At 35.5% G+C, this 24034-nt stretch overlaps 1 protein-coding gene across 1 annotated transcript in view; it reads right to left on the bottom strand.

Moving 5' to 3' along the window:
- The window catches only part of KIF20B (kinesin family member 20B), a 100070-nt gene that overhangs the window by 5510 nt on the left and 70526 nt on the right, over nucleotides 1-24034 (bottom strand). Inside the window, exons 27-32 of the mRNA XM_051981620.1 lie at nucleotides 21532-21708; nucleotides 18358-18525; nucleotides 16345-16473; nucleotides 4895-5095; nucleotides 2580-2675; nucleotides 992-1145 (exon numbers count right to left, since the gene is read on the bottom strand). Of these exons, the coding sequence (XP_051837580.1) occupies nucleotides 992-1145; nucleotides 2580-2675; nucleotides 4895-5095; nucleotides 16345-16473; nucleotides 18358-18525; nucleotides 21532-21708 (925 nt within the window). The remainder of the gene's footprint in view (nucleotides 1-991; nucleotides 1146-2579; nucleotides 2676-4894; nucleotides 5096-16344; nucleotides 16474-18357; nucleotides 18526-21531; nucleotides 21709-24034) is intronic.

The raw sequence follows: 24034 nt of genomic DNA, 5'->3' as shown, positions 1-24034 counted from the left end.
TCAAAGATTCAGCAAACACCAGCACTAGGATCTGGCAAGGAACCAGCAGTGCTAGGACAAAGGATTCTAGGACTGAGGAGGATATATCATTAAAGTGGTCAACTATAAAGTCTGGCATTTTAAGGAAGGACAGTAAAGTCAGAGGAAGGATGAAGGATCAGAATGGGGAAAGACTAAATAAAGGTTGCAGTGAAAACAAAGAATAATCTTATTTAGAGTAAAGCAGAGGATTAAAAAAAATAGGATACTGTGATCAGAGAGGAATTTCAGAACATTAGATCAAGGAAGCTACAGAAAGATGGCAAGACGAAGCATGTGGTTGTCCATCTAGGTGGCTGAGATGGAGTGAAGATGTAAGCTATGGTAGCTGAAAATCAAGGGAGAGGCATCTGAGTTTGAAGGGATATCAACATAGATGCCAAAGTCCCCATGTATTAGGCAGAGGTTGGGGTGGAAAGAAAACCTGCAGGCCAACTTCTGAACTCTTAGATAAATCACCTAGATGCCAACAGATGGCCAACAGTGACAAGAACCTAGGATGGTGACAGAAAGAGAGCGCCTCATAAGAAGGTGCCTCAGGATAGTGGCAGAGGAGCCCAGATCAATAATTCCTTGGTGAGTGAAGTGTGTATGTTCCACTTCCTGGCAGAGTGTGCTCAGGGATTGTGAGAGAAGCAGAAGCCAATATTAGAGAAGGCAGCCAGGGCGCAGTGTGTTCCAGAAAGCTGTTTTCTACCAACTTTTCTTCTAATGCATTTTCCTTTCAACGCCTTCCTTTAATCAATAGGCATGTGTGACATAAAAACTGTTAGAGCTTTATTTAAAAAAAAAAAAAAATTAAGAGGAAGAGATTTAACAAGGATCATGCCTCCTCTCCTTTGTCTCCCCCTCATCCCCCTCTCCCCACCAAAAAAAGATTTTCTTCAAGGGAAAAGTCAGGAAAATTTTACTAGACTTTTGGATATCCATGTAACTAATTTTTTTTACAAACCTTTTGAATGAAGAATTGTTGGCGAATGTTGCAAGAAATCTCCAAACTTCTGCAGTGTTCCATCTTTTTTCTTAGTGGATGACTTTGTGCTAAGAGTAGATACCTGATTCCGTAAAGAATAATATGCCTTTCTGGATGACAGGGTAGTAGAAATCTAGCAGGCACACGAATATTTTTATTTCTCAAAAATTTATAAAAAGGTAGAAAAATACTGGTAATTAAATGACTACAGTTCTTCCTCATTCCTTTACTATTATAGCATAGCAAAACTTTTTTTTTGGCTTCAACTCAAAAATGACTATAACTAAAAACCAATGAATACAAAATTAATTTACAACTTTGATATTTCCTATAAGGTTTAGTATAAACAATTTGTTTTTTTAACAAATCACTGAGTCTCTTTGTAGTCTACCAATTGTCATGTTTGAAAATTAAGGTAAATTGAGAAATAATGGTCTGATTTTAATCAGTTTAATAATTAGGCTAGTAGTAACCAATAAATTGGGTCTGTGGCCTCTCAATAACTAAAGATCCCAAGATAGGGTTTGCTAATCATCATACAATTTGAAGAGTACAAGAGAAAAAAATAACAGAATTGGGCAGTGAGGAAAGACAACATTATTAGTTGGTTAGAGGAGATAACATCATTGAGTAGGAAAAACATGATTAATTACATCAAGGAAAGCGCCTAAGTGGGGCTATCATTAAAGAATATTCCTGAGGATATTGTTAGTGGACCAGAGATAGCAAACTTTGTGGCTCTTAAGAAAGTTTCTTAAGAAGATGAAACCCTCCTTAACCATACAATGTTGGGCAAGGGTGGACAATATTCCTTGTGGAAACATTAAAAATAACAATCATATGTCCTAGAATTTTTCCTGGAGCTGAAGGTACAATAGGGTAGTAATTCTCCCTGTTAATTATAACTTTAAACTAATTCAGAAAGAAAACTTAATTCTTGAGCTCAAGGACATAGACAGATGGTTTTGGGCAGATGCTGACTTAATTATAAAAAAAAAATTAATACAGCATAAAATCAATTACACTGTAGAATCAATATAGTGGAAATCAATATAGTAGAAACTAGAAGTAATATTAATTTTGATCTTTTCACAATGAAAATAGATTATAATTTATGACAATCATGGGCAATCATGCTCTCTTTGGGGGCAAGGTCAAAGAAAGGAAATTAAAATGGAGATAAGAGCATGGGCCAAATTAGAAGAAGGAAAACTTCAATGACTACTTAGTAGAGGACTATGATGGAGTAGATGTCACCACACAAGAGTAATAGACAGGCTATACAGGGATTGAAGCTGGAGACTGAGGTGATGAAGGCAGAGAATAACAGAACAACAATGTTAACAAAACAAGTTGAATATGACAAAGTATCCTATATATTTGATCTGTTATATTTAATCAACTTTGTTGCACCCAAGGTATTCTACATAGAGTTTAAATGTTACAACTTAATAAATTAATATTTTGAATTTGAAATAATAATTGATAAAGGTACTTCATTGTCATTTTAAAATTTTGCTAAAAAAATTCAGGCTAATAGCTACTATTAGAGAGTTAAAGCATTAACCTTTTGTTCCTTTTTGACAGAACTGCAACCATCTGAGCTTGGCAATTTAGATCTGGGTGTGGTAACATTTTTCTTATTTTCATGCTTCACAAAGTTCTGGAAAAAAAATTACAATATTAGTCTACTATGACATTTTTCTGCACTGACTTCTAAGACATTAACTTATTAACTCCCATGTCATAAAGATACCATAAAATATAGAAAACAATTAGAAGAAAAAAACAACTTTTTTTAAAGTTCATTCTTTAGTGGCTATAACAAAAATTTCACTCCATCTTCAACCCTAATAATTCAGCCCTTAAATGCTGTACACCCCCACGTGTCTAAAATAGCCACAAACTAAAGAAGTTTTCCTAGGAATACACCCCAAGGAGATGATGGATAAAAAGTCCTCAAAGACAGTGAATGATGGAAGCACTTTTTGTAAAGAATGACAAAGTAAATTCCATGGGAAATGGCTAAACAAATTGTGTTTTGTAGAGAGCCAAAGACAGTAGGGGAACTTTCAGTGAGGTATAAGATCCTTCAGCCCTGAGGGAAGCTGCTGAAGATGTGTGGCTTTCATCTCCCCTTGGGGTATTTCGACTTTCCTGAGTAGCTGGGGAAAGGTCTACTTAAAGCAGAGATACTTACAGTAAGAGATGCATTTACATATTAATAGTAGGATGCTTATAGTTAGCTTATAGTGAGCCTTGCTAAGTGTGTTGTGGTGATATAATGGTACTATAGTTAGCACATGCTCAGTGTGCTGTAGTGATGCAACTGTACTAAGATATTTAAGGGCTGAGAGGACTGGAAATAAATGGACTTCATCTTTGACCATCTTCGTGGGTCCCTGCTTCATCACTCCTCCACTAAGACCAAGGACTTGGGTTGGTCCCAAGATCCTCCAGAGAGCTAGTCCAGATAGTATATTTTGGTACCCCAGCATGGGGGCTTTAGAAAGCAAAGTTGGCACCCCAACTCGGAGGCTCTAGAAAGCACACTACAGTGTTGTATGATGTAAGGGGATTTTACTGTGCTGTAGAAATGAAAAAATGATGAATATAGAGAGGCAAGGGAAAGTTTATTTGAATTAATGCAAGTAAGCAAAGCCAGGAAAATAATATATTTGACTACAACAATATAAACAAAAAAACAATCACAAAATCAAAACCAAATGTGATGAAATTATTAAAAAACAAATCTGACAACTTTTTCAATTCCTTGGCAGAGATCAAGGTTCACTGGTATGGAACACTGAATATAATATTACATTTTTTTCACTAGGTGATCTGATTTGATCATTTTTTCCCCTCTCCTTCCTCTTAAAAACATTATTTGCCATAGGGATGGTTCTTGGGGAAAGGAGAAAAGATATGGAGTGATAAAGATATCAATAAAAATCTATTTTAAACCACAAAAAAAGATGTGTTCAGTTATATGTGGGAGATCCAGCACAGTCCAAGTTGAAGAGGTATTCACAAAGCATGATAAAGTCCTCCAGATATTCTTACTTGCATATGACATTGGGCTAGCTGCATCAAGCCCTAGGAAATTTGTAGAGCTTCTTGGAATATTAAATATTAATAATAAATAAATAAATCTTTATTAAATATTGGGCCACTTTTTACTCACATCCATAGCAAGGATCATTAAAGTCTGACATTTTAAATTGGTCTACACAAGTAGAATGCTAAAGAAAAAGTGAAATCCCATGTGGAAGATTATGGTTGGGCCCCTGTACATTGCAATGAAAGAAACAGGTCTCATGAAAGCATTTTAGGGGAAGTTTAACCTGTGGAAGAGATGGTGTTTCAGCCAAGAGAACACAGGTAACCATTAGCCTTGGCTCCATAAAAAGCTACAGCACAAGGTTTATGCTTCTTTCTTGGAAACATAACAGAAGAGATATAGTAACTGGAAATAGCATGGACACACAAAAATTCCCAGCACAGTGATGGGGAAGGTCTAGGCTAGACTCTCTGTAAAGAGCAGGAAGAAAAAGGGGAGTACACATACTAATCAGAACCAGCATAAGCACCAAGTATATTTTCACTCTGACAATTTTATTCTTCGTATCTCTTGCCTGTGTCAGGTCATTTTTTTGTATAATTCTGGAATCTGTGCTTAGGATAGTTGCCAGCAGCTTCTGAAAGTATCAGGTCCATCATAAATAAAATTTTTATATAAAGAACTTTTTCTAAAATTCACATTTAAAGTGTTATTCTAGAGACTTTAGATACAACTAAAATTCAGCAGGTCCATGAGAATTCTGGAGAAGATAATACATGAGCAATGTTTTTTGGAAACTGACTTGTCAGAGAAAGACTTACCTCTTCCATCTCATTACTCTTCCTCTTCCTTGGCTTAGCTATTTTAACTGTCACTGGAACAGAACTACCAGCATGCTTCACTGACACCTTGTTAGGCTGCAGAGGTGTAAACTGGATCTCTAATTCTGATTTTGGAAACCGAGTTGTGTGTTCATGTTCTGTAGATACTTCAGAAGAGTCAAGGACTACGACTGAACCATCCTAGAGTTAAAATGGAAAAACAGAAAAAAAAAAAGTTAAACTTTAACAAATACCTTGGATCACAGTGACTGTTCCTTCTTAGATTATCAACAGGAACTGTAGAGACAAAGTGAAACTGAATGTCTCAAGTGTACTACCTTGGAAGCCCTCAATTCAATTAAACAAATGTTAAACAAAGCACTGTGGGTAAAATACAAAGAGTTATAATAATAATAATAATAATAATAATAAAGCACTTTTGTAAATAATGGAGGAGATACAAATATTAATGGTTCCTGCCCTGGTCATTTAACTTGTGGTGTAGCTAGAAGGGCACATACACAAATGATTATGATTATGATTATGATTATTAGAAACAAAGTGAGACTGAACATCTATAAAAGAGCCTGCCCAAGGTCTTAGAGCTCAATGAGCCACATCAAGATCCTGAAGCAACCTGACTCCATTAAAACTAGTGTTAGGAACTTTCGTCTTTGGCCCTAGAGTTTTTCACTAACTTCTAAACATCCTTTGATTTCTAAATCCCAAACTGAGCTCTTTAGTCTCCTGGTCCTTTCCAGTGCTCAATATCTCCTTGACTAATTTTTTAATAGACTCTAGGTTCAAACCAACAGACCTATTGCCATCCCTCTTCCAAGACATTCCATTTCTCTCCACACCTTACACAAGTTGGTCTCCATACTCCTCCTCATCTCTTCTTTGTAGAATCCCTAAATTTCTTCAAAATTGAGCTCAAATGATACCTTTTACAAGAGCCCATCCTGATGTCCTCCCCTGCAAATTACCCCACATATGTTTTGTATTTAATTTTTTTTATACAAGTTGTTTCCTTTCTCCATAGAATGAGCTAACTAACTGAAGGCAGGAATTGTTTCATTTGTTGTCTGTTTTATCTACAGTAACCAGCACAGTGTCTGGCACATAAGAGATGCTTGCTGAATGAATTCTAAGATAAACCTTACCTTACAGCTGATTATTTTCCCCTTCTTCAATCACTCCCAGCATTACCTTGTTACCCAGTTATAGCAGCACTTTGTTTCTTTTTCTTTTTACTCTAGCTATTACTTACTCCATAGACTAAATGAAAGTCTATTTCCTAGGATTTATTTACCAGAAAAGAGAACATGCAAATTCAGAATACATGGGGGATAAAAAGGATCTTGTTCCAGATGAGATAGCACTCTAAATGAAACACAGAAGAGAGGAAGTAGCCCTGATGCTAACCAGAGTCAAACCCTGGGTTTCGGGGCCAGCTCTGTGACTCCAGGCTAATTGTGTCACTCCTCTGAGCTCCATTTTCTCATCTGTAACACAAGATTGGAATCAATGATCTCTAAGATTTCCCCTCCCAGCTCTAACATTCTAAGGTTCCATGATTGCCAAGCTATAACTAACTGTCATTCCCCAGGGTCTAGCTGGGTTCATCAACATTTTTGTTGTACCTGAAAAATCGCTGCTTCTTTGTGGTCCTGAAACAAAAACAATCTTCAGCTCAATAGCCCCACATCCATTTACCTGTTTCCCAAATTCCAGTTTACCTTTGATCAAATCAGGGAGCCTTTTGATTGACTGAGTTTGAGGTTGGAAACTAAGTCATATTATTTTATTATTTTATTAATTAACTCAATCAATGAACAAGCATTCACTAAGCACCAATTAATGTGCCTAGAAATTGAGGATACAAAACCTGAAATGAACTAGTTCCTTCTGCCCTCAAGCTAAAAGAGAGAACTGAACTTAAACCCTCTCTCTAGCACTAACCCCCTAATGCCCCAGATCACATCTTAGGAGTCACCCCAAATTCTTCATTATCTCACACTGTTACCAATTTCACCTTTCCAGCCTCTCTAAAATGTGCCCTTCTCCCCTGACACTGCCACCCCTCTAGGGTCCCTCATTACCTCACTCTAGATGGTATCATAATAGTTTCTTCTGGGCCTGCCCATTTTACATCTCTTCCTACTCTAATCCATTTTTCCATTTAATGATTGTCCTAAAGCACAGATGATCATATCACATTCCTACTAAACTGTGAGTGGCTCCTGGAGACTATCCAAAATAAAGTTCACTGAGCATGCAAGCATTTACTGGTTCAAGTGCATAGTAGGTACTTAACAAATGCTTGCTCAATGAACTTTGGATAGTCCACAGGAAGAGGGTCTTTATTAACATACAAATCCCCCTGACTCTTACCTTTTAGTATCTTTCTCAAAATCAGCATGTTTTGTTTATAATCATTTATATAAATATAATCTTAAACATAAAACAGCCTTTAAAAACTTATTTAATTTCATAATAAGGTTATGTATTAGTGTTGACAAAATTATGGCTCAGACAATGCTTTCCATGTCTGGTTTGTATAGCTCCTCTAATAATGAATACAAATGCATGTTTTCCATCTAAGATTTTTGTAACTGCAAGTAAAAATCCCCATGCAGTAAATGCAAACAAATCGATATCACCTGCTAGAAACTATGTAAATAACAATGATGTCATTCACCAAATATCTAGAGGAAGCAATACTGATATATTGAGGACTTTTCTCTCTAATATTAGAATCATGTTGGAGTTTTTCTTTCCATCTCTATCTAGGTCAGCATTCCCAGAGGGTAGAATCCTAAGGAAACCAACTAACTGCTTAAAGCAAAAGCTTTATAATCCATTATCCAAAAGAACATATCTCAAAGGGCTCTGTGTTGGTAAAATTATTTAGAGATAATAACTGCTTAGAGTTAGTTTTAGAGTTTAGAGTGATGGTTTTAGTCTGCTTATCTGTGCAATCTGCTGCCCTTCTCGATTTTGCCTTTTTCTGCTGGGAACATCTATCCATTTCTAAAATTATGTTAATTCTTATCTCAGCCTAAATGAAAGGGTGTTTGGTAGCACCCTAATTCCTACAGATAACAGAATTCTACCTTTTAAGTAGAGTCCTTCCATCCTATGCTATTCATCCCACCTAGCCAATTACTGCCCTCAAATCTCTAGGAACAAGACCAAGGAAACACTACTGATAAGTTTCAGAAATGAGACCTTTTTTTCTGTTTAACAAGGGAAATGTTGTGAGTCATATTTAGTCTCTCAAGACCTCTACTGATTGCAAATACTATCTTCCAATAAACCTCCTCTGTACATAGGGCCTTTTTCTTTCCTTAATGGATATAATCTTGAGTTTACCATAAAATTAGTGATTTACAAGCCAACTAATTAAATATGGAAAGTAATATGGATGAAGGAATCTAATCAGTTTCTCTTTTACAATTATATCCTGTGGATTCCAAAAATAATCTTAATTCATCTAATGAAAGGAAAAAAGATATCAAGTGGTCACATCCAAACAATTCTCTTGATTGATCCATTAGGAACAGAGAATCCCAAAATTCAAAGTGAGAATAGAAGAATAGTGTGGAAATGTAATGACCTAGAACTCCAGAGAAGCATACTTGAAACAAGGTGTTAACTCAGAGGAATTGATAAGACGATGGTTATCTAGTTTAACATAGTGATTAATAGTTCTCTAGGTCAGTACATGTACTTAGTACTTAATATAGTTCTGCAAGATTCACACCTACAATGATGTAATTATAATAGAGTATATAAGCTAGGACAAATTCAGCCAGAGACATTCATTCCATCTCCCACCTTTGTGGTGGCTAGAGACTGGAGCATAGGCCCTCAGCCTCAGAGAGACATTCATTCCATCTCCCACCACCGTGGTGGATAGGACAGAGTTGGAGAAAACAGAGGGCTGGAGGCTAGAGCACAAGCTCTTGGACTGAGACAGACTTCAAGACAGAGACTGTCGTGATGGTCCTCCTGCCTCCCCCACAGAAACCAAGACACACTCCAGAGGACCTCCAGAAAGCTGGTTTGGGCCCCAGGCAAGGAAACAGACTGTGAAGGAGATAATAAAGAATTTGGACTTTATCCCTGGCTATTCTCGTGGTGATTACTCAGCTGAAACAAAGACTGGCCCAAAGACCTCCAGAAAACCAACCAGAACACTACATGAAAGGAATAGTCCTTCCTTTGCCCTCATCATATCATCTAATATTTGCCTACAGTTATTAATACTGAGGGTTTATAGACAATCATTTCTGAAATTATTAACTATGGCCAAGTATGTACAATTACAACATAAAAGCCTAATGAGCAGAATGGTCAGAGCTGCCCTGAAGAAAACTCCAGACTTTCAACATTTTCCCAGGTTGTTGGTCCTTCGTGTATGGAGTGAATTTCCTCTTAAGAATAAGACAAAAAAAGATGATTGGTGGAGTACAGGTAAATTCTTCTACTCTTTAAAGGGCTGAAGATCTACAGGAAAAGAAGGTTGCATGTACTAGATTTGGTTATTAAGTTTGCTGGTTTTACTTAATTGTTTTTCTGTAAAAAGGAAAAGTTCTTGTTAGATAGAGAAGCAGGGCAAATCAAGAAATGGTATCAAAGGTTCAAATAAAACTTTCTTTAAAATCACACCATTAAGTATCAAGAAACTTAAAAACATTAAAGTAATTTCTTCCATCAGGCAATTACTAAAAAACAGCCAAACTTCCAAAACAATAGGAAACTGTATTCCTGGAAAAATGCAGAGAATGTGGCTGGGGAGGAGCCACAATGGCAGAGTAGACAGGACTTTGAGCTCTTCCTGGCTTCCCTCAGATTATCACCAGATCAAGCCTCTACATGGGTTTTGGAGCAACAAAACCCACAAATATTCAGAGTATAACAAATTTCTAGCAGAAGTTATTTTGGAAAAACTTCGGGAAAGGTCTGTCTCAATAGTTGCAGTCCAGCAGAAGCACAGCACAGGGTGGCCTAAGATGGAGAGGCTTATGAGCACTGGTGGAAACCTAGTGGGAGGCTCTAAGACAAAATACAATGGCATTGGCTACTCTGTCCTGGTTCAGAAGCCAGCAGATCAGCTGTGAGACCTCCAACGCAAATAGAGAACCCCTGAACCCTAGCATAACAAGCAGTTCTTGCCTAGGCCCACCCAGCATGGGAACTAACCCAGAAGCACCAGCCCCAGAGCATTTTGAAGGTGCTGTGGCCTGTAGAAGAAGCTCAGAACAATCTCCCTTTTGCCCCAAGAGCAGATCTCAACCTTTAAAAATGAGCAAAAAAGCAAAAACAATTCTGACCATAGATAGCTTCTATGGAAAAACAGAAGAACAGACCTCAAACCCCGAGGACACTATAGGAAAATATCTCCAGGTGAAGCCTCAAAGAGAGATAGATATTCGTTGGTCTCCATCTCACAAGGCTCTCTTGGAAGAATTCAAAAAGGATCTTAAAAGAGAGTTGGAAGAAAAATGGGCAAAGAAAACGAGAGTTCTGGAAAAGGAAACACAGAAATTGCTTAAAGAAAACAACTTCTTGAAAACAGAATTTATGAAATGGAAAAAAAAGCCAATAAATAAAACAACTCATTTAAAAATTCATTTGGTCAAATACAAAAGGGGGTAAAAAAGCTAATGAAGAAAATAATTCACTAAAAATTAGAATTGAACACAAAATTAGAATTGAACAAATGGTAGTGAATGAGTGAATGACTCAATGAGACATCAAGAATCAGTCAACAAAACAAAAAAAAAAAGAAAAGAAAAATAGAATATAAAATAATTCATTAGAACAACAAATGAACTGGAAAATAGATTCAGGAGAGACAATCTCAGAATTATCTGAAAAAAAGAGATTAGACAACATTTTTCAAGAAATCATCAAGGAAAACTGCTCTGCTGTCCTAGAATTAGGGATAAAATAGTCATTGAAAGGATCTACTAATCACCTCCTGAAAAAGATCCCAGAATGAAAATTCGAAGGAATATTGTAGCTAAATTTTGGAATTCTATGCTGGCTCGATCTTTTGATGTAAACAGATAATTGTAGGAGGGATTGGGGGTGGAGTAGGATAAGCCAGAGTCACTTTGGAGGAAGAGGAGGAGAAGGGAGGTTAGTCGGTGGAGAGCGTGTGGCAGTTTTACCCATTCCCTTCACTCCTCCCCCTAAAGACCAAGGACTTTGCCTATCTGACTCTGGCTAATTCTGAGGCTTCCAGGGAGCTAACCTGGACTCCACATTTTGGTGCCCAACGTGAACCAAGGACCCTAATTTCACTACAGAAGTCCCCAGTGACAAGGAAATAGGGTGAGTATTTTAATAGACAATTTTGTTTGTCTTACTTTGTTAAGAGTTTAAAAAGTTATTCTCATTTTCTAGCTGAAAAGGCGCAGATATTAGGAAAAGATTCTCCCCCACCCCAAAGAAAATCTACAGGAAGCATACTCAAACTGATAAAGAGACAGGGTTTAATTGTAACTTGGGAGCAGATTGATGGACTCATGAGTACATTAGAATGTACTCCCTGTAAAGGGCTGAAACTCTGAATAGGTGCATGTGAATCAGACAACCAAGCACTTAAGGTTAATTACCTATTGGACAAAAACTCTATTAGCATGTTTCGAATATCCTCTTCTCACAGTTAATACTGGCTCAATGTTGGGAGTTAAGAGAATTATAAGGAGGGATTAGGGGGTGGATTGACACTAGCCAGAGTCACTTTGGAGGAGGACCAGAAGGGAGGTTGTAATGGATTGTACTGGAAGAGGGAAGGGGAGTTAAAATAAGGTAAATCACATCACATGAAGAGGCAAAGTTGAGGGAAAGAAGGGAGGAGGATGAGCATTGTGTGAAGTTTAATCTCATCAGACTTGTCTCAATTTACAAGAAAGTAGGAGGGAAGAGGAGAAAGGAAAAGAGGAGGTCCTAGTAGGGGAAATGCAGCACCCATGCTCAGGTAAACCAGATGGAAGCCTCACTAGCTCTACATAAACAAGGCAGAGACAATTTGTCTCCGATGACATCAATAGCAGAAACCTGCTCCATGAAATTCCCAGGACTATGAGGATCCCACAATAAAGAAAACAGAACAGTATGCCTGTGTCTTGAAACACGGTGAAAATCCAGCACCCTATTCCAGAGGGCCCTAATCCCAGTAGATAGAGATCAGTTCAGGAACTCAGGTAATCCAGGTTGAGACTAAGTAGGACTCTCTACCCCACTTAAAAAAACAAGAGGCATAAAACCTTAAGTGCAGGAACTAAGGTTGATGAGATAAAAAAAGCAAAGTACTATAAAGAATTACAATATATCTGGAAATGACCAATAACAGCAAGCAGGAACCCAAAGGAAAAAAAAAAATAAATTTCCACAAGGAGTATATGAATACCAAGAAGAAATGAAGCAAAAAAACAAAAAAGAGCCTGCTACAAAAGAAGTGATATGGAAAGGAGATCAAGCAGAGAAAATTTAAGAATCATTGAACTTCTTGAAAACTGATTTAAAAAAAAAAAAGTTTGTAGTATGGGAGAAACTAGGCATCGACCCACACTTCACACTGTACACTGTTAGAATCCTTATAAGCTGTTAAGTCATTAGAGTTAATAGAGACAATAATTATCTAATTTAGCATGGTTCAGTATGATTGATCTGATCCTATGAGGAGATGTTTTGGGCCAGAACTTGAAACAAGGTACTAAGTGGAACTGATAGAAATAATGCTTGTGTTCAAATCTTTAGAGAGCTCATATAAGCAAGAAGTGTTTAAGTACTTATTGGAGTTGACAAGTATGGGAGATTCAAAACATTAACTTTGTAACTTTGTGAATTCACACCTCCCTTAATCCCTCCCTCAGAGGAAGAGTCAACGTTTGGGAGATCATATATAAAGAAGCTCTTAGAGCTTCAGGTTAGTTAGTTCAGAACATTGCCAGGAGTCAGAGAGGAGCACTCTGGGAGATACAGAAGCCCGCAAGCCCACTCTCGGAGGCAAGTCAGATTCATTCCAACTTTCACCTTGGTGCTGGCTGGAGACCTTTGGAAGAAGAGAAACCAAAGCTGGCAGAGTCAAAAGATTAGCAGCAAGAGCTCTTGGAACCAAGCAGAGAGATAGGTCTCTAAGAAAACTAACTGGGCTATTTTGGAGGAAGCAATAAAAGATCTGAACTTTTAACACCTGGCTGCATTTGGAGTGATTACTTTCAACTGAAACTAAGGCTGCCTCCAGAAAACCTCCCCAAGAAACCTGCTCTCAGAGAGAACCATCATATATTATATTTTAAAGAAGAGAACACCACAGTATACCAAGATAAGGTCAAAATGGGTTCATGACCTAGGCATAAAGAATGAGATTATAAATAAGTTAGAGGAACACAGGATAGTTTACCTCTCAGACTTGTGGAAGAGGAAGGAATTTATGACCAAAGAAGAACTAGAGATCATTACTGAACACAAAATAGAAAAATTTGATTACATTAAATTGAAAAGTTTTTGTACAAACAAAACTAATGCAGACAAGATTAGAAGGGAACCAATAAACTGGGAAAATATTTTTACAGTCAGAGGTTCTGATATAGGACTCATTTCCAAAATATATAGAGAATTGACCCTATAAGAAATTAAGCCATTCTCCAATTGATAAATGGTGAAAGGAATGAACAGACAATTCTCAAATAAAGAAATTGAAACTATTTCCAGCCATATGAAAAGATGCTCCAAGTTATTATTAATCAGAGAAATGCAAATTAACTATGAGATACCACTACATACCTGTAAGATTGGCTAGAATGACAGGGAAAGATAATACGGAATGTTGGAGGGGATGTGGGAAAACAGAGACACTGATACATTATTGGTGGAATTGTGAATACATCCTGGAGAGCAATTTGGAACTATGCTCAAAAAGTTATCATACCCTTTGATCCAGCAGTGTTACTACTGGGCTTATATCCCAAAGAGATACTAAAGAAGGGAAAGGGAGTCACAAGAATGTTTGTGGCAGCCCTCTTTGTAGTGGCCAGAAACTGGAAACTGAGTAGATGCCCATCAATTGGAGAATGGCTGAATAAATTGTGGTATATGAATGTTATGGAATATTATTGTTCTGTAAGAAATGACCAACAAGATGATTTCAGAAAGGCCGGCATTTTGGATTTCCTTCACAGGCTAATTGTACAATATTTCAGAGTCTGATTCTTTTTATACTGCAAAATAACGGTTTGGTCATGTATACTTATTTTGTATTTAATTTAAACTTTAATATATTTAACATCTACTTACTGCTCATACTGCCATCTAGGGAAGGGGGTGGAGGGAAGGAGGGGAAAAATTGGAACAAAAGATTTGGCAATTGTCAATGCTGTAAAATTACCCATGCATATAACTTGTAAATAAAAAGATATTAAAAAAAAAGTTTGTACATTAAATTTAAATAAGTCATAAAAGAAAACTTCCCATATGTATTAGAATCAAAGGGCAAATCACTTGCTGGAGCAAAAAAAATGCCAAAAGGAAAGTCCTAACAAAGATATAGCCAAAATTCAAAGCTCTCAAGTGCCAGAAAAAACACCACAAACAAGAAAGAAAAAAGTCAAGAGTCAAGGAACCAGAGTCAGGAGCATGTTTGATTCATTGTTTTTAACACACAACCATCTGTTTCTCCCTGTACTTGGGGTCCAGTGCCAAGGCTGAGAAGGCCTGGTTTCAATTTGTTATGCAATTGGCACATTTTGCTTATTAATAAATGGATATGCTTGGAAGCTCACCTTTGTTTCCTCAGTTATTTTATCCTTCATGCATCATAGCAGAAATTTGTCAACTGAGGAAACAGAAGTGGATGGGGGTAAGGAGGAAAAGAAATGATAAAAAGGAAGGATGACAATGGGGAGGGAATAAACACAAACAAACAAACCTTCTGATCCTAATGGAGAAAATTAAGAGGAAAAGAAAAAAAAAAACTACTCAATTGAAGAATTGCAGAATTGTGGTATATGAATATAAAGAAATATGAAAACACCGTAAGAAATGACAAAACCAATGGCTTCAGGGAATTCTAGGAAGCAGGAACTGATACAGAGTTAACACAATGTCAACACTGTGAAGAAAAACAACTTTAAATGATCAATCTCTGGAGAACCCAAAACAAAAAATATTACCCTTAACATAATGGTGAGATGAGGGACTCAAGGTGTGGAAAGAGACATATATTCTTGAATGTGGCCACTGTGTGAATTTATTTTGTTTGAATATGCTTAATAATTACAAATTTGGTTTGTTTTTGTTTTAATTCTTTTTTTTTGAGATGTCATACTTTTTATTAAGCTATTTATAGATAAGGAAACAGAGTCTGAGAGACATTAAGTGACTGTCCAAAACAGCACAATAAATATTGAAGGGAGTATTCCTAACTTCAAGTCCAACATTACAGCCACTAGCCAAGCAGCCTGTCCTTATTAAAACCAGACTTTTTTTTCCTATTAAGAACAGCTGGGTGAGGGCAGCAAATAGAGTTCTGGGCCTGGAGTCAGGAAGTACTGAGTTTAAATCCAGTTTCAGAAACTTAGTAGCTGTGTGATCCCGGGAATGTTATCTAACCTCTCTTGGGTTGCTTTTGTTTTTAGCTTTTTTTTTTTTTTAAATACATATGTAGATATTTTTCAACATTCGCCCTTGCAAAACCTTTTTTTCTCTCTCCCTTAGACAGCAAATAATCTAATAGGTTAAAAATATGCAATTTTTCTATACATATTTCCACAATCATAATGTTGCACAAGAAAAATCAGATCAAAAGGAGGGAAAATGACAAAAACAAACAAAAAAAGCAAGCATGTATTTTTTTTTATCCTTTTTCTGGGGGAGGGATTGAGGGAGAAGGATAATAACAAATGAACAAAAGAGCAAGTTGTTTGAAACATTTTAAAAGGTATAGAATGCCTCTAGGGTGGTTCGGAAGTAAGTACAGACAAGAGGATAGTTCTGTAGATACTAAGTTTGGTTACATAATTTTTTTTAAAGTACTACATAATGGAGTTTCACTTTTATACACAATTTTCTTTTTGTGATCTATATTGTATATTGAAATGGTTTTTGGTGTCTGTTAAGTTCAGAATTTAAAAAAAAAAAAAGCTTTTTAAAAAGAATTAAATATGACTTATCCATTCCCAAAGAATAACATAAAGATAGTAAGATGGGGTTAATGTCCACTGGGAATTTCTAAAATTATGATTTTAGTCCAGTAAGAATAGTTTAATATCATATCAAATGGTTAAATATTCTCTCAATAGAAAATAAAACATTTTCAGTTAAACATTTAACTTAAGTATTGGTCAAATCAAGTTTTAAAATACAATTTTTGAAAATCAGTACCACTGATGATAACACCATCAAATTCATTAGTAATCCAAAAATAGACCTACCTCTATTTCGGCCACAGAGAGCTCATCACTTGGGCAAGGCTTTGAGGACATCTCCCTCTTTACTGTGTCAGAAGTGGGAGGAAGAGCATTTCCAGACTTGCTGTTATCCAAATTTTGTTTGTCCTTTTCCTTAAGGCAGGGAATAGAGTTCTGGCTCAAAAAATGAGCTATGAAACTTTGAAAAATATTTTAAATACTCTTGATATGGAACATAAATCCCAAACTGGTTCTTAAAAAATTGTAAATTGGACTAAACTGTGCAGATGAAGCATTTATGTTCCCCCAATTCTTCAATGTAGTCACACGGTTGCTATTCTCCCAGTCCATGAAGCCAAAATTCCATTTTTATTGTGTCTCCCATTTTTCCCCCCTTCTGTTTTATTTCATGCTAAATTAAGCCTAGGGTCCTATTAACTCATATTTGGGTGACAATAATAATCTCATAAGTCATTTCTCTCTTCTGATCATTCCTGCAGGATCTGCTTCCATGAAGACTGTGTTTCACTCTGTTCCTCCATGTAAACACTATTCAACTGACATCCTTAATGTTAAACCAATGAACAAGCCACCCCAACATGAAAAATCTTTAACTCTTGGAAATCAATTTGTATAATTATTTTTCAGTATATACCTCATAAACATACACATGCACACAAACGTGCATATTCATGCACTATTGTGAAGATAAAGTTTCAAAGTCATGTGCTATTAACTCCCCAGTTTATGGGTAAATGATATTATGATAATATCTTGCTATATTCCCAGAAATATAAAAATCTTTCTCTCAAGTGTAGAGGAAAAATCTAAAATCTCATCATCCACGCAGAACAACTCAGATTTTGATGCCTAACACATTCTCAACTCATTCTACTTGCTTCCCCTTCTAATTGGAGGGCTTGATAGAGGAGTAATGAATTCCTCCAAAAGCCTTTATGAAGGATTAACAACCTTCCAGTAACTCCATTTTCCATATAAGTAGCTTTCAAATCCACTGAACACCATGAAGTACCACTACTCTCCTTTTTAGGTTTTTTTAATAGATTGTCTTCCCCTATCAGACTGTAAGCCCCTTTAGGGTAGAGGCTGTCTTTTTCTTATTTATGTCTTCAGTTTTTAGCACAGTGTCTGGCATATAGTAGGTGATTAATGCATGTCTACTAAATTCAAGTCACAACTCAAACTAGGCTTTGTATGAGTTAAGTATTAAAGTGGCGTGGTGTGCTATGATGGTAATTAGTTAGAAAGGACAGAAAAAATAAATGAATTATTTAATTCCTCCAAAAAAAAAAAAAAAAAGGGTGTCAAGATTACTTTCTACATTCAAAAAAATAATCAATAGTTATTATCAGACTAGAAATGTGTGACGATAATATTGTATCCGTGAAAACAAAACTGTTGTTTAGCTATTTTTTGTCATGTCTGACTCTTCATGACTCCATGTGGGAACTGGAGTGGTTAGCCATTTCCTCTTCCAGCTCATTTTAAAGAAGAGGAAACTGAGGTAAAGAGGGTAACTTGCCCAGGATCTCACAGCTAGTATCTGGAGTCAGATATGAAGTAAGAAAAAGGAGTCTTCCTGACATCAAATCAAGCACTGTTACCACTGTGCCACCTAGCATATGAAAACATGATGTGACTATCTAAGTAAAAATTTTCATTACTGCTGTTATTTTCAACATTGATACTATAGTAAGTGTCAAAATCACAAGAGATTAGGGGAAAAAAAAACATAATTTTTAATTCCATTCCTGAATTGCTGTATACCTGTTCTATAAAAATTAAAATTCAGTTATTTGACAGGAAGAAAAGGAAGATGCTACAGCAAAATAGTGATTTCCACAAAACAACTTCATTACTTTATAGTCACACTAAGGCTATATTGAAAAAATACAATAAAATTCTCATCATCAAAATGTATCTCAAATTATAACCTGATGTGTTTTATGGTCATTATTCAATTATATTTCAATAAACACCTGTTCTAAAAACTGAAAAACTTCAATTCCATTTTACCTGTATGTTAGGAGACAACTGTTTCCCCGTGTTCATCTCTATATCAGCTGTAGTTAAAGGTGTTACTTGCAAAGCATTAGAATTCTCACAATTCAATTCTTTAAACTTTTGAATGTCTTCTTTGTCGGCTAATATTGTCTGCGATTCTTTAATTGTAGGCTTATAATCCTGTATTTAAAACATGATTAAACATAAAATAATTGAAAAGTAAGTTGTGTTGAGATATCTTTACACATAAAAATATTTAAAATTATATAAAGCCAAATTCCCTTCACTTTCATATTTTAAAAGCAAGTCCTAAAAGGTAGTTCAAAATAAAAGTAGAATATTTCCCTAGAGAACTCAAATAACCTATCCAGATACAAAACAATTTCATTAACTATTGCATCAGAGTGAAGTTGTTTTAATTGTAACCTATATTTTCTCCTTTTTATCCTTACTTCTAATTAGATCTAATGGGTCAATAGTCCCCAATACACTCAGATAAAATATTTAAATCTTTTACCATTCATTTCTTTTACATTATGGCAGGAGTTCTTAACAAAGGATCCATGATCTTTGGTTAGATTTGGGAAGGGAGTGTTTGGGAACTTAGATAAGAAAACTTTCATTTTTCTTCTCAATAACTTCTGAAATTTTGCTTTTCTTTTAAATTATGAATGCAGGCAACAAACATTATTTCCAAAAGGGAACCATAGGCTTCTGGGATCTGGGACACACATAAATGTTAAGAAACCTTACATTTATGTGTAATCAATTTCATTTTCTATGATATTATTTAGTACTTGTCAAAAGTGGAATTGATTACACCCTAAATGGTTTAAAAGAACTCATTAATCAGTCTATTAACATAGAACAAAGATCAAAATCAACATCAAATTATACTACATATATCAAAATATACTATACTAAGGCAAATATCAAATTGCCTTACCTATATGATTAAAAGAAAAAGTAAGGGAATTGAAGAATACCTCTCTATTCTGCAGGTTACTGGGACAATGGAGTGCCTTTAAAAGCTATAAGGGATTAAGTGTGGAAAAAAAAAACCCAAAAGAATTTGAAAAGGTGAAGATGGAGTCTGACCTTGATCATGAAGTTGGAGGTTGAAAAACATCCAACAAAGGAAGAAAGGAAGACCTTGGAGATAATAAACAAGTATGAAACTTTTTCTGAAAATAAAGAGTGAAAAGAACCAAGGAAGTGGCAGATACTGATCCTCTGGGGAATGAAAAAGAAAATCCATAGAAACCAACACAGATGCAAGATTATCCAGTAAGGATCAACAGAAGAGGCCTGGTGGTTGTAATGTCCTTCTAAAGGGTATAAATTGACTGGAAATGGATGAATGACAGCTCCCTGGTAATAACAGCAGAGGTCCACTATCCCCCTGGATCAGAAATATCTGACCCCAAAGCAGCTGGTAAGATTAATCAGAGTGAATGACTCTATGAACGCCCAGTTCAGGGCATTGCTAGTTTATGCTCTTTCTTTTGGAAGAGGATCCATCTAATGGATGATGTCTTGACTTGACATGGGAAGTGGATTTATGTGAAGCAGAACTGCACAAAGTCATCAGCCTCCCTTTTCCAGGAATTCAGGTTCAGTGGCAAGACAAATGTCTAGATGGGATGAAGTGGATGACCTTGGCTCTTCAGTACCTGACCAAGGCCCAGGTGCTCCACAGTGCCGGCTTCAGCCCCCGTGGGACAAACTTTTCTCGCCTCCCGATTTTGCTAGGCAAGTCCCTGGCACACGGAAGGGTGCAAGTCCTGTTGGTTACCCCCATCAGGTAGAGTCCATCTGCCAAGATGGTTTTACCTGGATGTGGCTTTTTGGAGCCATAGGTGCAATGGCTCCAAAGAGGGAGGAGCAGCCCTGGAAAGGGTTCAGCAAACCCTCACGCAGAGGTGCTGGCCCTCCCTGAATACTCCGCACACCCAGCTGTAAAACAGAAATGAAGCTGTAATACAGAAAGGAACCCCAATATATAGGAGAAAAGTTGTTCTTGCCACCAACTAGAATTGGGGACAGGGAGTTTTCCCCTTCCCATCTGCCATTCCAAACAACTAAATGGTAACCTTGTGATGACTATGTTAACCTGTGATATCATCAAATATGGCTGATAAAGAATACTTTTAACAAAAGCTAAGTTAGAAAAGTAGGGAAACAACACTGTACTACCAGTTAAAATTACAATAAGGAAGCTTTACTTAGGTATAGGGAGAAAATGCTTTTTAAAAAAAAAAGAGAGATGGTGTCATTTCTATCAGGTCAAAACAAAGCTTAATAATAAAAGGGATTTTCAAACTTTTTCTTGATCATTTCATCCCTGTGCTTTAGTTTATCTCTTCTCTTTTACTGCCAAGATCCTAGAAATCAATGCCTGTTTTGATTGCTTCTAATTCCTTAAACTTTTTAAAAGTGAAATGACAATGAATATAATATAAGAGAAACAAGAAATATCATCTTTCTAAAAAAATTAGCGACAATTTTAGAGAAATCTGGGAAGATATATGAGAACTGATGCCAAGCAAAGTAAATGAGTAATTTATACAATATAACATCCATACTTAAAAAATGAACAATGTTTAAGACTGATCAATGCAGTGGAGAGGAAAGAAACTGGAGGGAGAAAAAAATAAATGCTTAACAATTGAAAAAATAAAATTTAATTCTTATAAGTAATAAAAATAAAATATATGGAAAAAAAAACTTTTAAAATGACTGAATAATGCCCACCATGAGAAATACAACAACCCAAGTAACAACAGCTCAGGAAGATCAAAGAATATGCAGAAAATCTCAGGAAACAATGGAGAATTACAGAACATGAAATATTATATTTACAGAATTAAGAAACACAAACTATGAATTTTTACAGATAATAGATCACATTTATGCAGCACTTTAAGATTACAAAGCTTTTTACATGCATTTACATCTTATTTGACAATTATAAACAACCCATGAATGGATAGTTATAATTACAATGAAATCAAAATTAGGATGGTCTGCTTTCCATTCTAACATTCTTTCTCCTATATAAACCTAAATTTCAAACCTTTATGGTACTATGAACTTCAGCTTTTTAAAATTTTTAAACTTTAAAAGATAAACCAACAATTCCTGTTGGTGAAGGTGAAGAAAAACAGAAAAGAAAAGAAAGGTAACCTTTTTGGAGTCCTCTGATATGGTCCTTTTTAGTTGCTCAATTTCATCATCTTTTTGCATGTTACTGGAAATTAATGTTTTGAGCTGTACTTCTAATGCCAAAACCAAATGATCTCTTTCTTCTCGCCATTTCTGTAGGTCATTATCTTTATTTGCTAGTTGTGCAGTAAGCCTTTCCTTTTAAAAAAAAAAAAGAAAGAAAGAAAAATCATGGAAAAAAACCACTATAATAATCATAACTTGAAGAAATTTTATTAAAAGGTTCCTGTTAAATGTTTATTATGAACTCCATCTTTATTACTAAAAGATACATAAAATAATGTGGTCACACCTATGCATGTTGTCACTGTGAAAACATCAAGATAATGCATTAAATGACTACTTTTGGCAATGTTTTAAAGTTTTAGACAAAATAATGTCCCAATTTTCCAATGTAGTCTAAAAACTGAATAAAGCAAAGCAACTCTTTTGATTTTCTGATAAAAGTTCACGATATTAAAATTTCATAGCTCATTATGAAGAAATATCAATATTATCAAAATTAAAAAAAATAGAGTATGGTTTTAGGGTCAGGATAGGAACAAAGGGGAGGGTCATGACCAGATTATTCTGACACTTTTCCTCATCCATTATTTGGAGTTTGGATATTGTTGAATTATTAATATTTGGCACCATCTACCATACTGAAGTGTTGTATAATTGGAAAACTACTTTATAAATTTCAAATGTTATGGAAAATGGAATTATTATTTTTTTAAAAACCAAGAATCTTAAATATCATCCATGGAGTTATACAAATTGAATGTATAAAACTCCTTGTGGTTTTGTTTATAGCCCTATGGTCAATAATACCAAATATTGTATAGAGGTTTAAAAAAAATTCATTAGTAATCAGGTAGGATCTTAATTTTTATTAGATGAATAATGACAAAGACATCTCTTAGGGCATCAAATTTCTTAATCTATAAAATAAGGGTTTTAATTCACTACTCTCTAAAGTCTTTTCCAACTTTAAATTTCTATGACTTAAAACTTACTCTATTAAGATTAAAAAAAAAGTGTAAAGAATCAAATTCTCCAACTATATTGTAAACTTCTTGGATTCAAATTCATTAGTAGAGGGACAAAGTCTTCTACTCTCAAACAATTAAGTTTGAATGGTGAATGGAAGAGAAGATAGAATTCAAAAGAATCAATCAGACAATAAGATCCTACAATTTTAGACAATCAGTGAAGGAGGGAAGCAGGGGGAGGATTCAGCAAAAGCAGCGTTGGAAAAGAAGGCACATTGGACAGATAGTATTCTACTTGACAGCACTGCCAGCAGCTAGTTGCCCCCTGAAAGAGGCAAAAATGATTATAAAGTAATGCAGTGTAATGGAAAAGAACATGGAAATTAAGGCCAGTACTGGGTAATTAGTAAGACAACACACTTCCTTCTTCTCAGTAAAGAAGTGTGTAAAGCATTCCATGTATGTATAGTCCTCCCCTCATAACAAGGAAGAGGGAAATGTTTTGTTTTGTTTTTTTTCCAAGTAATTACATAGTGTTGGGCTTAACTTCCATGTCCTTTTTTCATTTATATTAATGTAGAGACTCTGTAGAGGGACAACTAAGTAACACAGTGAAGAATGCTGTTTCTAGTCAAAAATTCTCATCTTCCTGAGTTCAAACCTGACCTCAGACTCTTGCTATCTGTGAATGGCTTTGGGAAAGTCATTTAATCTTGTCTATCTGTTTCCTCATCTATAAAATGCACTGGAGAAGGAAATGGCAAACAGCTCTAGTATCTCTGCCAAGGAAACCTCAAATTAGATCATGCAGACTCAGATACAACTGAAATAATTTAACCACCACAAAGCCACTGTGTGTATCATCTGGTTTCATTGATAATGTGTTAGTGTTCCCCAAAACTCTCCAATAAAAGATATTTTCCAACTTTTATCTTCTTTGACAATTTGATGGATGTGAGGTTTGAAAGTTCACATTAATTTTTAAATTTTCATTTTTCTTGGGTTATCTGGAATGTTCCTATTATACAGTAGTTAGGAATTGGCAATTTCTTTGAAAATTGTCCTTACTTTTTTTATTGCTCATCTATGGTCCTTGGTTTTATTTATAATACATATGAGTATATAGTATACTTACATATGTGTATATGTTTATGAGTGTTAATCTCAGCCTTCCATCAAAGATAAATGATGCAAAGATTTTCCCTGTTCTCAGCACTTTCTTTGATTATAGGTGGGTTGATTTTGTTCATGAAAATTTATAATCAATTTTGTCTATTTTCAATCTTTCCTTTTAATATTTTGGTTAAGAACTTCCTCTGCCCCATTTATTTCTCACCGCCCCCCCCTGCCCTTCCATCCTCTGTCCCATTTATTTCTCACCTCCCCCCTTCTTCCATTCATGTTTAATGTATTTATTTTATTGCTTAGGTTGAACAGTCATTCAGAATTTATTGTGTTACATTGTAAGCTGCTGGTCTTAATTTATACAT

Source organism: Antechinus flavipes, chromosome 2, assembly GCF_016432865.1.
Source record: "Antechinus flavipes isolate AdamAnt ecotype Samford, QLD, Australia chromosome 2, AdamAnt_v2, whole genome shotgun sequence".
In the NCBI taxonomy this organism is placed as follows: domain Eukaryota; kingdom Metazoa; phylum Chordata; class Mammalia; order Dasyuromorphia; family Dasyuridae; genus Antechinus; species Antechinus flavipes.
The sequence above is the reverse complement of the archived record's forward strand: the minus strand, read 5'-3'. Positions and strand labels throughout refer to the sequence as shown.